Source organism: Delphinapterus leucas, chromosome 8, assembly GCF_059928025.1.
Source record: "Delphinapterus leucas isolate spDelLeu-1000000601 "Yukka" chromosome 8, BTC_Dleu_Yukka2, whole genome shotgun sequence".
Classification (NCBI taxonomy): Eukaryota; Metazoa; Chordata; class Mammalia; order Artiodactyla; family Monodontidae; genus Delphinapterus; species Delphinapterus leucas.
This window is the reverse complement of record NC_143136.1, coordinates 81,102,453-81,114,793: the sequence shown is the minus strand read 5'-3', so window position 1 is coordinate 81,114,793 and position 12,341 is coordinate 81,102,453. Positions and strand designations below refer to the sequence as shown.

At 41.4% G+C, this 12,341-nt stretch overlaps 1 protein-coding gene across 7 annotated transcripts in view; it reads left to right on the top strand.

Annotated features, from left to right (window-relative positions):
- Window positions 1-12,341, top strand: part of LYPD6B (LY6/PLAUR domain containing 6B) — a 264,288-nt gene that overhangs the window by 211,439 nt on the left and 40,508 nt on the right. For 3 of the 7 annotated variants that reach the window (XM_089916832.1, XM_022569692.3, XM_089916833.1), the window contains 2 exons: window positions 6,357-6,510; window positions 9,548-9,646. In XM_089916832.1, the coding sequence (XP_089772958.1) occupies window positions 6,396-6,510; window positions 9,548-9,646 (214 nt within the window). In that variant the 5' untranslated portion in view covers window positions 6,357-6,395. Of the gene's footprint in view, window positions 1-467; window positions 6,511-9,547; window positions 9,647-12,341 lie in introns of those variants that run through there. The other 4 variants (XR_016394161.1, XM_089916835.1, XR_016394162.1 and 1 more) reach the window with 2 other exon arrangements.

The following is a 12,341-nucleotide window of genomic DNA, read 5'->3' as shown; positions in this document are numbered from 1 at the left end:
TGATTACTAAATGTAGAACCAGAATTTTATCCTAGGTCTACTTGAATCAAAAGTCCATTGTTTTCCCCCCTCAAAGATGATTGTATTAACTCTTGACAGTCACAGCTCACTAGTGGTTCACGTTGACTTTTGGGCTCCAATAACGTGTGACAGCACAGGGGCTGTGTCTCTCTTATTCAGTGTTGTATACTAAGTGCTCAGCACAGTACCTAGTATGAATGCATGACTTACGATCATGCTGCTTTCAAGATGTGGACAAGCAGTACTGAGAGGTTGAATCATGATTCTGTTTTTCCCTACTGAATGTTATTTTGCAAGAGTAGAATGCATGGTACGCCATGGAGATTTTTGTATTTTCAGATAAACATGATGGACTGAGCATAAGCTAAAATTCTCTCTTGTATTTTGCGTCAGGCACATAGAAATGCTAAATTAAATATCTTTAAAATTAATATTTAAACTTAGCGGGGAAAAGAAACTCTTCATGTACCGGAGCAGAGAATCTGTCAGAGAAGGTAAAAGCTGAGCCGCAGGAGCTGGGCTCTCAGTGCCCAGGCGAGGTTCCCCTCAAGGAAGAGAGCTGGAGCGGAGTCTCAGCTTAGATCCCGTGACGCTCTTCCTAAATTTAATGAGAACCAGAGTATCTCCATTGGCCAACCTCTCCTAATAGCCAGAAGCAAGTAGTACCACCCTTGGAATGGATGGTAAGGTTTTCCGTCAGATTTCTCCTTTTCAGAGGAGTGTTTTCATCTTTTCCGCTGTTTCTGAGTAAAATTCCAGCACTTATGTTGAATTTCCTCTTTGCCTTCTATTCTTTTTACAGGGTAGCCAGGCCTATTAGGTTTGTCATTAAAGTGTCTTGCTGCGGGATAAGTGATGCTTGCAGGAAGGTGTGAATGTGAGTGTTGATAGGCATGTTGGACTTAGGAGAGCTGCTCCCCTTAAATTATGTACTTCATTTGTTTTATTGGCAGTGGAGGTTGGCCTGGTGCTTGCTGACTCATTATTAGCAATTGTGCAAGAAGTGCCAGTATTTACCACCTCTGCTTGGCCTCTTCTGTTTCACATCTCCTTTTGATTCCATCATTTCTTTATCATCTTTGGATGCTCTGGCAGCTCCTTACTGCCCACAGCCTTTGTCTTACTTGCTAAGAAAGGTGCTCCTTATATAGGTCATAGCTAATGATGTTGGTTCTATTCCCAGACGTACTCATTGAATATCTACCATGTGATGAGTATGGGCCTAGGGAATATAAAAAGTAATGTAGTCCTCTTCCTACCTCAAAAGCGTCTGAGGTCAAGGATGTGTCCCTTCCTCAGGCCCGCACGTTCCCCAAGGAAGCTTAAAAATGCCACATATAGGAGGAGATGATGGCCATGGCTCAGACCTGGGAAATAGTCATGCTTGTGGACCAAGGGCCACGTAGGTCCTTGGCTCTGGGCAGTAGCGGGGCAGTCTCACTTGGGGTTTCCTAAATTTACGAATCTGGCTACCTGCTGTTCCCTGGAATGCCTGAGAGTTGCCTACCCCTGTTGTATCCCTACCAATGCGCCTTGCAAAAATCCCTTCCCTCTCTGCAAAGAAGCACACTGCATTCTGGAACAAAAATTAATGTACTTTCCAAAGAGAGGACTCATAAAATAAAGACCAGCACCACAGGTGAGGGGTTTCTGACAAGGTCTACTCTCTGGGAAAGATGGATGATGGTAATGAGCTGTGTCTGGGGAGGAACGTTTTGTGGTACCCTTGAGTTTGAGAAGTGTGGACCAGATACCTAACATGGATGTGGAGCTTTCTTAGTGTCAATATAAGAAAACATCTAAGTTACAGGAGGCCAAATCATAACGGCCATATTCTGAGTCAGCAAGCAGCTGTTCTTAACCATTATGTAGGTCTCAGATTCCTTTGAGAGACTCAACCCAGGGGGAAAATACGTATTGACACAATTTTGCAAATAACCTTAAGAAGCTCACAGGTCCCCTCTCCCCCATATGAAGAACTCTGCTCTATGTGATGGTCCTAGAGAAAGTACCAGAATGGTTTAGTCTAGCTTGTATTAAAGATTTGTTTTCCTTCTGGGGCAGAATACAAGCTCTGCTATAACCTAACCTTGTTCTGCTAGAAAGATTGCAACGAGAGCCTACTCAGCGAAGTTTCAGCAGATAATTTTTAGTTCAGAGTCTCCGTGAAATGATTCCAAATGTAAAACAATTTTCAGATACTATAGTCATTTGCTTTTTCATTATCCTAATGTCTTTTCGTTGTGAAAAAATAAAGCAGTCATGTTAACACAAACCTATATACTGAAAGACAGAGATAAATATAGGTGCTTGGGAGAAAAGCAGTATGTAGTGATAGATTATAAAGCATGCTCTGGAAAATGTGAGATGCTGTTATTTAGTGCTTTCTTCATTTGACAGGTAAAACCTTTGCAGTTTTGGAGGATTTTGATAGAATAAGGCTATGCTGTTTTAACTAAAAATGGAAATGAAAATAGATCTAGTCTATATGGAAGCAATATTCTTGTGGTATGTTTTTCACTATTTTCAACTTCTGTGCTAGAACAAGCTGTGCGGACATGTTTTGAGGGGATGCTATGTTTCAGACCATGCAAGGATCTTGGCGTGTACTGCCCCTGAACCCCCTGTCCTGTTATGTAACAGTAATGAGACTCTCCTCCCTACAGTGCTCTTTCCAGGAAAGGAGAAACCAAAACATAAGTCTAATTCTTGGGTTTGTTGTTCATTCAGTCGTTTTTTAAGTCTTCTGTCATCCATTCAGAAGAACCTTTGTGGTGTATCTGAGCTCTGTATTCCTCCTGGAAGAAAGGAATGCACTTACTTGCCTTCCTTTCTTCCAGGAGCTAGAAATAAGGCTAGGTGTTCGGGACCAATTACTACTCTCCAAAGCTTTCTTAAGAGTATTTTTCAAAACTAGATAATGTAAATTCGAACAGTTTCTTGACTTTGCAGGACCTGAAATCCTTGCCACGGCTTGCTAAGTGCGTGTGTGGCCTGACCCCACTGGCTTGGCTTTGTCTCTTTCCCCCTTTCTCATGCTCTCGTCACGCTGGCTGCTTTCTGAGATCCGCCGACGAGGCACACTTCTTCCCAACTGAGGACCTTGGTTTCTTTTCCCTTGATTCTTTGCTTGGACGCTTTCTTCTCAACATTTAATTCACCTGTGTGCATGTCACCTATTCAGATGTACCAGGCCCACCATATATATAAAGCAGGTCCTGCTATTCACTAACATATCACCTTATTTTTCCTCCACAGAGTTTATGACGATCAGAAATTATGGTCTTTTCCATATTTACTGGCTGTCTTCTCCCTCTAAAATGCAGATTGCTTGAGAGCAAAGACCTTGTTGGGGATCTAGTGGTAAAAACATCTGTTATGTATGAGGTGTCAATAATGGTATGTTGAATGAATGAATGGGCTTTTGTCTCACTGAGACTATGTGAGGAAAATCAGGCGTTCTGAATTGCGATCCCAAAGTATTTGGGGATTTGTTCATCATAATAAATGCTTACGTAAGAATTAGCAAAATGCCGAGCACATAGCGAATTAGGTAGTTCAAGTGCTTTATATGTAGTAACTAATTTAATTCCTATAACCCTATGAGGTAGATATTATTGGTATTACTCCCATTTTGTAGATGCAAAAATTGTGGTACAGGGAAGTTAAGGAACTTGCACGAAGCTACAAAGATTGTAGGTTTGAAGGCAGGTACATGAGTCAGTGAAGGCTCTTTACCACCGAACAGAGAGTGCTCGATAAATACAGCTTTGACCTTGTGCCCAGCACTGGCTGAGTGCTTTGTATGCATGGTGTCACTCAGTCCTCAGCTCCACGCTGTGAAATAGGGACTGTCATTATGCCTGTTCTGCAGATGGGGAAGCTGAGGCTTGGAAAGCTTAAGCAACTTGTCTCAATTTCCATAGTCGCTTAGTGACGCAAAAGGGACTTGAATGTAGGTAATATGAATGCTGTGATCTCAGGCATCCTCTCCACGTTACAAGAGCACTTGTGGGTGGCTCTTGGGACATAGTCATTTTCAGGCTTGTGAGAGAGGGATTAGTCTCGCTCATTCAAAAGGTCTCCACTGGTGTCAAGAAGGGGTATCAATTACTTGGCTACAGATTCATAACGAATACGGAACAGTCCAACTCAGAGAAGTGAACAGGGAAGCAGAATTTGTGTCAGTATAACCACTGGTCTGTAAGGAATAATAGAGTTGGTTAAATGTTCATTCTTCAGAAAGAGCATAACGGTAGGATTTAGAAACTTGATAACTGTGAAAGGTCAATTTTCATTTCTAAAATGAACAAGGACAGAATTAGAAATATATTGGTGTATCACTAGGTCCGATTCTGTACTGAGCTGAAATGCAGTGTACAAAGTTTAGCACTATTGTTTTGTGAAACTTACCAGGTTTTTCACCCTGAGTCCTTCCTTAGGCACTCAGTTCTCTCAGTAGCAAAAGCCATCTGTAGGGATGATATGATGTCGTGGGTACATTCTGTCTGATTTTCAGCTCATTCTCTATAGGTAGGCATTATTAACCACCCATACAAAACCAGTATACTCACAACACAAGACGGGGGGCATAAAATCCCTAGAATTTACGCATTCTTACCCTGGCTTCAAAGAAAGTATCCATGTGAAGGATTATGGTTGGATTTGTGGACGTCAAACTTTTTTTCTTTGGAAGACTCCCTAAACCCACTGAGACCTATTGATTCAGCAAGAATAAAACAGGTTCAGCATATATATATATATATATATATATATATATATATTTTTTTTTTTAAACAATTTATGTATTTATTTTTGGCCATGCCATGAGGCATGTGGGATCCTAGTTCCCCAACCAGGGATCAAACCCATGCCCCCTGCAGTGGAAGCATGGAATTTTAGCCACTGGACCACCAGGGGAGTCCCTAGCCAATATATATATATATTTTTTGCGGTACACGGGCCCCCCACTGCCGTGGCCCCTCCCGCCGCGGAGCACGGGCTCCGGACGCGCAGGCCCAGAGGCCACAGCTCACGGGCCCAGCTGCCCCGCAGCATGCGGGACCCTCCCAGACCGGGGCACGGACCTGCGCCCCCCGCATCGGCAGGCGGACTCCCAACCACTGCGCCACCAGGGAAGCCCCTAGCCAATATTTTTGAACCCTAAAATTCCAACATTTTCACAGAACTTGTATTACAAGTGCTCTTATGCAAGCAGTTCTGTGTGATCCTACCCAAGCCTCTACTTGATGCTCACAATTACCCAACTGTGTGGGCGGGGTGGGTGTTATTAAGCCACTTTACAGATGAAGAAATTGAGGTTAATAGAGTTTAAAGAGCTTGCCCAAGGTCAGGCCACTAATAAATAGCAGAGCTAGCACCTGAACCGAAGTCTTTGGACTCCAAGTTAGTTACTTTTTCTACTGGCCCACACCTCCCCCTTCTCAAAGAGAACCTGCTAGTGGTGATGTTCCAGGTTCCGAGCATGTCTCCTGAAGATTTCCTTACTAGCAGGTCTGCTGCTAGAGGGTGGAACCTGTGGGGCTTAAGATGGAACACCTTACTCAGTGCTGTGTGCACATCTGTTGCTTCACTGGGTTTTGGCCCTGCTGTCTTTAAGTGGCTGAAAGTGATGAACAGTATCTGTGGGCCAGGACTAACGTTTTATGTATGGTTTTCAAACAACTGTTATTCTGTTTCCTTGAGAACCACCTGGCTGCTTCTCCTTGCTCCCGATGTGACGGAAACAGGTGGGGACGGCATTTCATGGTTACCCTTATTTCTCTTCTCAGTGTCTGTGTGTTCTGGGATCCAGCAGAGACTTTGTTTCTCAAACTGGTTGCCCTTTTACTCAGTGTCCTTCCTACTGCTCCAACTTTTATTGTTTCTTCCAAGTTTTGAAAGAGTTGCAAAGTTCGTCAACCATAGGTATGTAACTCAGGGGATGGAATTTCAGACAGGTGGTTCTGTAACTTCAGCTGAGCATGCCTCTGAACCCGATCTGTGGTTGTTCAAAGATCAGGTGGTTCAGCACGAAGTAAACCAGCCCACTGAGGCAGCAGTGGAACGGGGCGCAGCCGGGCCAGGACTGCTGCTTGATCTCCAGGAACCCAGGCCACTGGGCGTCCTGCAGCGTGCAGAGGCCTGCCCAGTAAAAGGCATTGCTTAACTCTCATCTGATGGGGAAGAATGCAGTTTACTCACAGGTGCTGGCCCTACAGAGCAAGTAGATTGTTGAATATATTTGAATAATCAAGCTTTCCAAACAGAAGCAAAACGTACTCCTGGTGATGTATAAAATGCAAATAAACTCAACCAGTCTCTTTTCGCTGCAGGTGTATGAGTTTTGGACTTTTTCCACACCCAGGATCAGAATGCTGCTCCTCTGTCATGCCCTCACTGTAGCTGTGGTCCAGACCTTTATCTTCTCAGAAAACCGGGCATTTGCCAGGAACATCAACTTCTATAACGTGCGGCCTCCTCTTGACCGTAAGTAGTGGTTGTCACCATCACTGGTGATGGGGGGGTGGTCAGAGTAACTGTTTGAAGTCCCTGTTTCCCTATAGTAACTTTGCCTTTTCTGGAACGTTTGGTTTATACCCAGCATAAATCAGAAAGTCTTTACTACTTCCATGAGTAAGGGTAACACATGGTGACAGAAATTTTCTCAATTTCTTTAAAATGGTTTGGCTTCCTGCTGAAGTCTCAAAAGGGTTCTTGTTTAAATTAATCTTCTGAACACTGTCCATAAGAATGGCTCAGCAGGAGAAATTCAGTGTTCTTTGTTGATATCTTCCTTGGAGAAGGATATTGACTGTAGGAAGCTTCTGCATAAATTATATATACTTTCAAATGGCCATTAACAATTTTGAAAACAGATTAGCATGTTTGAAATTTGGAGGGGAATACTACTTAGATTTTCATTAATATTACGCACAGTCACTATATATACATATATAATATATATATATTTAGTAATTCCAAGAATCTATTCTAAGGTCATTAGCCATTTGAAGAGGAAAATGCATTTAAAAATACTTTTAATGAAGTATTAACATATATATAATCTCACCTCCTTTCTCTCCAGACAAGTAAAACTTCTCTGATATACTTTACAGAGAATTTGTTATAGATGAAAATTGTTTCGTGGAAATGTGAATGCCAGTGGTTCCCACATCTGTAAGAGTATCAGAATCGCAATAAAAGCGTTTAAAACTACATATTCCTGGGTCCCTTCTCCCGAGATTCAGTAGTCAGAAGGGTGGTATGCAGAATATTTGTTTTCCCTTTTCCCCCTCTTCTTTTTAAAAAAGTTCTCCTGATGCTGTTGACACACAGCCAGGTTTGGGAACCACTGTCTTTATACTTCTAAAGGAGGAGTACTCATACTCCATACTCCTATATGATTACCATTCTGCATTTTGTTTTTAAGGACATTCAGTCATTAGTAGGTGTATGTGTACGCACGTATATACTACACAACCATATACATGTGAAAAATAGCCCACACACATCTTAAACTATCATTTATTACAAATTTCTAAATTGATAGTGATCATATACTGATAGCTTAATGGCAGAGCATAGACATACTTTTCATAAAATCTACATTACTGACAAATTTGTAACCTTTTATAAGAAAAAATTATTAAAGAGAAAAAAGTAATATTTGATTACTATAGAAAATTCCAAAGAGACAGGAAATGTGTAGAAGAAAACAAAATTTATTCATAATCCCAAGAGTCAGAGTGAGCTCTTCTTTCCATTTTTGAATACAGCTGACCCTTGAACAACGCGGGTTTGAACTGCCTGGGTCCACTTACATGTGGATTTTTTCCCCATTGTCCATACTCTAGTACTACATGGTCTGCAGAGGGCCATATGCAGGGCCGACTATAAATTACATGAGGATTTTCAACTGCATGGCGGGCTGGCGCCCCTGACCTCCACGTTGTTCAAGGGTCAACTGTGTTTCCTTCCACTGTTCTTACTCTGTATGTGTATTTAACTTCGTGACAGAGATCACACAAATTTAATTTTGCAGTAGCTTTTATTCGTTTACATTGTGTTTTGAATATTTTTCCATGACTTTGAAAGTATTTTAATGTCTTACATTAAAAATGTTTTTACTCACATAGCTGGCTATGTGAGTAAACTATTTCCCCAAGCCTTATACTGGCCCCCCAGGAGTGCACACACACTCTCACAAGCAAGCTAAATGTTAACGCTTCATTGAAAATCTTTTTAAATGAAGTTTCCTCTTCAGTTGGCGAATGACCTTAGAATAGATGCTTGGAATTACTAAATCAAAAAGGTTGTGCCAGTTTATACATTAACTATTTACCTACCAGCGTTGAGTTTTAGTATTTTTTAAACTGTGCTGAATTAATAGGTGAAAATGGATTTCATTATTTATTTACTTACCTAATTCACTTTTATGCATAGGCAAAACTGAAATGTATTGCAAGAACTAATTTCATGTCCTCTGAACTTTAGCTTTTGATATTTTGCTCTTGTTTTATGCACTGCTTCTAATTATCATCCCAACTTAGGGATGGTTTGGGTTACCTTGATCTGTGTCTGTTTCATTCTCCAAAAATAGGAGAACTGAAAGTTTCATACAGGGTTTTATACTCTGGCCTATAGAGAAATGTCAAATTTATTCCACTTTTGACTCCTCGCCCAACAAAATAACAAGATACAAGCCAGGAAAAAGAAAGCATAAAGAAAAAAAAGAACATACTAGTTGTTCTCAATCCAGACTTCCGGCGGCTCATAATTCCTCCTTTCAGTAACACTCTTGCCTGAGTACAAGGGCCTGAGAATTACTATCATCCTTCTATTAAATGTTACATTCCTGAAAGAGGTCTAATGTTGGGATAACTGACATATATCAAATGAGATTACTTGTTTGAAGTTAAGTGTAGCTGTAATGCAAGTACATATGGATGGAAACCAACCTGGTTTTTGATGTGCCAGGGACTCTACTAGATATTTTTCTTGCAACCTGCTGTTTAATCTTTATCTCTGCAAGTCCTGGGGATCTTCACTGTCACTATTATTGTAAATATTATTATTTCTTAGAGGTTAAAAAATCATACAACTAATTAGTGAGAAGTGCAGAATTCAAGCTTAGGTTAATGTGACTCCAGTTCTTTTCAGGGCCGATACTATATCAAAGTATTGGTCCCAATATTGCCACCATCTTTGCCTGTCCACTCAACCCTCACTTATCCCCAAGTTATAAATTATAATAGAACAATACCATGGATATGTCAAAGTGGCTCATAGAATCATTTGCATTACTCTGTAGTAGATAATAGATGAAATATTCAAAGAAAAGGGAATAAAGAAAATTCCCCGAAGTGTGGCAGTTAAGCCCAGCTCCATAGAAACAGAAATTGTAAGGATAATGACTTGTAACTTTCATTTGATCTAGTGAAAGTTTCTAACTTTATGCCATATTTGATGTTTGAAAAAAATTTTTAACCGTACTGTTTCCCTTTCCCTTTTTTTTTTTTTAAAGCGACACCATTTCCAAACAGCTTCAAGTGTTTTACCTGTGAAAATGCAGGGGATAATTATAACTGCAATCGATGGGCAGAAGACAAATGGTGCCCACAAAGTAAGTGTGCTGAGTTTGGAACGCTTTGGTGATCAGACCTCATTTAGATCTCTCTTAACTGGCCCTGAGCAGAGGCATCTTATGTGATGAGATTAGCAAACCAGCAGGCTGATGGTGTTCTATAGAAATCAGAGATTTTCTTTGACGAGACTATCCAGACATCAGACTACTCTGAGAGTACATGGAAACTGATGCATGGCCTCCATTTGTAGTTGTATGGGCTTTGAGGAAGAATTTCTTAATATTTACCAGGGAGAACAAATAGACCACAATGTTGACTAGGGCATTCTGAGAATGTCAGAAATGCTCGATGATACTGCTAGAAAAGTCCTACTTACTGGCTAAAGCAAAGGAAGGTTTTTGTACTCTTGAGATACACTGATGCTTGAGAAACTCATTCATTTATTCAACAAACATTTGAGCATCTTTTTAGTCTGTTTAGTTCCCTGGTAGATCCCCAGTGCCTAATCCAGTGCCTAGACCATATTAGGTGCTCAGTAAATATTGACAGAATGAAGGGATGCCTTTGACTAGGTAGTCGGGAAATCTTATCTGAGGAATATACATTTGAACTGAGAACCAAATGACCAAAACAAGTCAGCTGCGTGGACATCTGCAGGAAGAGCATGCCAGGAAGAGGGAACAGCAGGTGCAAAGGCAAGATCTGGCTTCCTCTGTGAACAGGAAGAAGGCTGGCTGGTGAGGCGTAGTAGGAGATGGAGAAAGGATCTGATCGAGATTTAAGGACTGGGATGTGCAGCATCTTATTTGCTCTGATAAGAAGTTTGGATTTCATTGTAAATGTCATGGGAAGGGAGTAGGGTGTTTAAGCCATGGAGTACAAGATGCTAGGTGTGTTCTAAAATATTTCTCTGGCTGCCGAGTGCAGAATGGATGGTTGGGCACAAGAGAAGAAGGGGACACCAAATGGGGTCTTTCATTGTTTTGGGGCAGGAGAAGATGATGACTTGGACTAAACTTGGAGGTAAAGCAGACAGGATGTGCTGATGGATGATTTGTAATTGAAAAACTCTACTTAGAACTATAAGGAGATCAGGCTATTTGGATTATAGGATGCACTGTTTTTTAGGTTTTCAGATGTAAAAAGCCACCAAAAACAAACTCTTCCAGACTTAGAGACTACCAGTTTTGGTCTACTATTACCTTGAATCTTTTGGACATTTCTATATCACATTATGGCAGTGGAATAGCCTTACCTCTTCCAGATGATGCCAAACTGTGGAACCAAGAAATAGTATATACACTGGAGACCTCTACTGGGCCTGAGAATCTTATGCTGTAAATTAGCACAGATGGCTGTGACATTTACATGGACAGTATTTTTCGTTATTTCTTTCCAAGAATAATTATCAAAATATTTTTTTCTTGAGGTTATTTTACAGTTCTGAAGAGCGGTTGACTGAATTGTGCTTGTGAGTGCATGTATGCTTTTGGGGATTTGTTTCTACATTTTTCACAAACATTAATTTCAATGTTTCTGAGGCTGGTGGATGCCTCTCTTTAACTAGCTTGTGTCAGAGGGTGGGTATCATCCTTTAACCGTTTGCTTTAAATTCTCCCAAGAACTGGATGGGAAGGGTTCGGAACAGTGGTCGATTGGGGCATTGATGTCCAGCCTCTTTATGGACACTGTCTGGCGCTTTTCTTATCCTCATCTTTATGGCTGGCATTATTCTTTTGGATTTTACCAAATGCTGTTCCTACTAGGTCTGTGCATGTTCCAATTCGTCTCTCGTTAATCGAAGCCACTTTTAACGGGAACATGCATGGAAATTTCTGGGTTTTAGAAATTCATCTCTGTTGAAACATGGGAGCAAAAGAGGGATGCTGCAGCTTTTCGCCAACAAGAAAAAGCCTGACTCAGAGAGAGAGGGACTCGGAATGCCCCCCGCATTCCAGCGTGCGTAACAGTACATTCTTGATTGTACACCAGCCAAGCCCCCAAAATACTAACCGTCTGGAATTGAGGCTGTAATTGCTTACTTTTCACCTTGTCATTATTGAGGGGGGTGATGGTCAACCATTTCTTGGGGCACACAGGCCTGTGGCTATTCTTTGTCATCTCAGGTTTCCTTTTCACTTTATAGCTCTGCTTCTGTGGTCTGCCAGGGGTGTTAAAAGAGGTTCTCTAGGTAACAGGATATGACAAGAATGACATTTCTTATTTAATTTACCCCAGCGTTTAACTCTGACTTTGTAGGGCTGCTTTAGCATGTGTGACGGTCTCTAGGAACACAGGCTACCAGTTCTCAATTCTTCTTTGTCTGGAGTACAAATGGGAATGCCTTCCAGAACATGTAGTGGTTCCCTGTCCTTCAGAGTCCCAGTCAGCTGCTCTTGTAGAGCGCTCTGCTCACGCCCAGTTCAATGCTGAGTGTACTGAGAGGCACGATAGTATGCTGGTGAAGAGCACAAACCCTGGAAGACTGCCTACGTCAGCGTCTTACCTTCCACCGCTTTCTACCTATGTGACCGTAAGCCTCAGGTTTCTCTGTGAAATGAGGATGTTAATATGACTTAAGGCCTGCTGTGAGGACTGAATGAGTGAATACATGTTAGAAGAGTGCCTGGTTGGTGGTACGCACTTAATGGGCATTTGCTATCGTTAACATTACGTAGAGCTTACAACAGCCCTGTCAACCACCCGTGCGCTTATAATTTTACTCAAACGAGC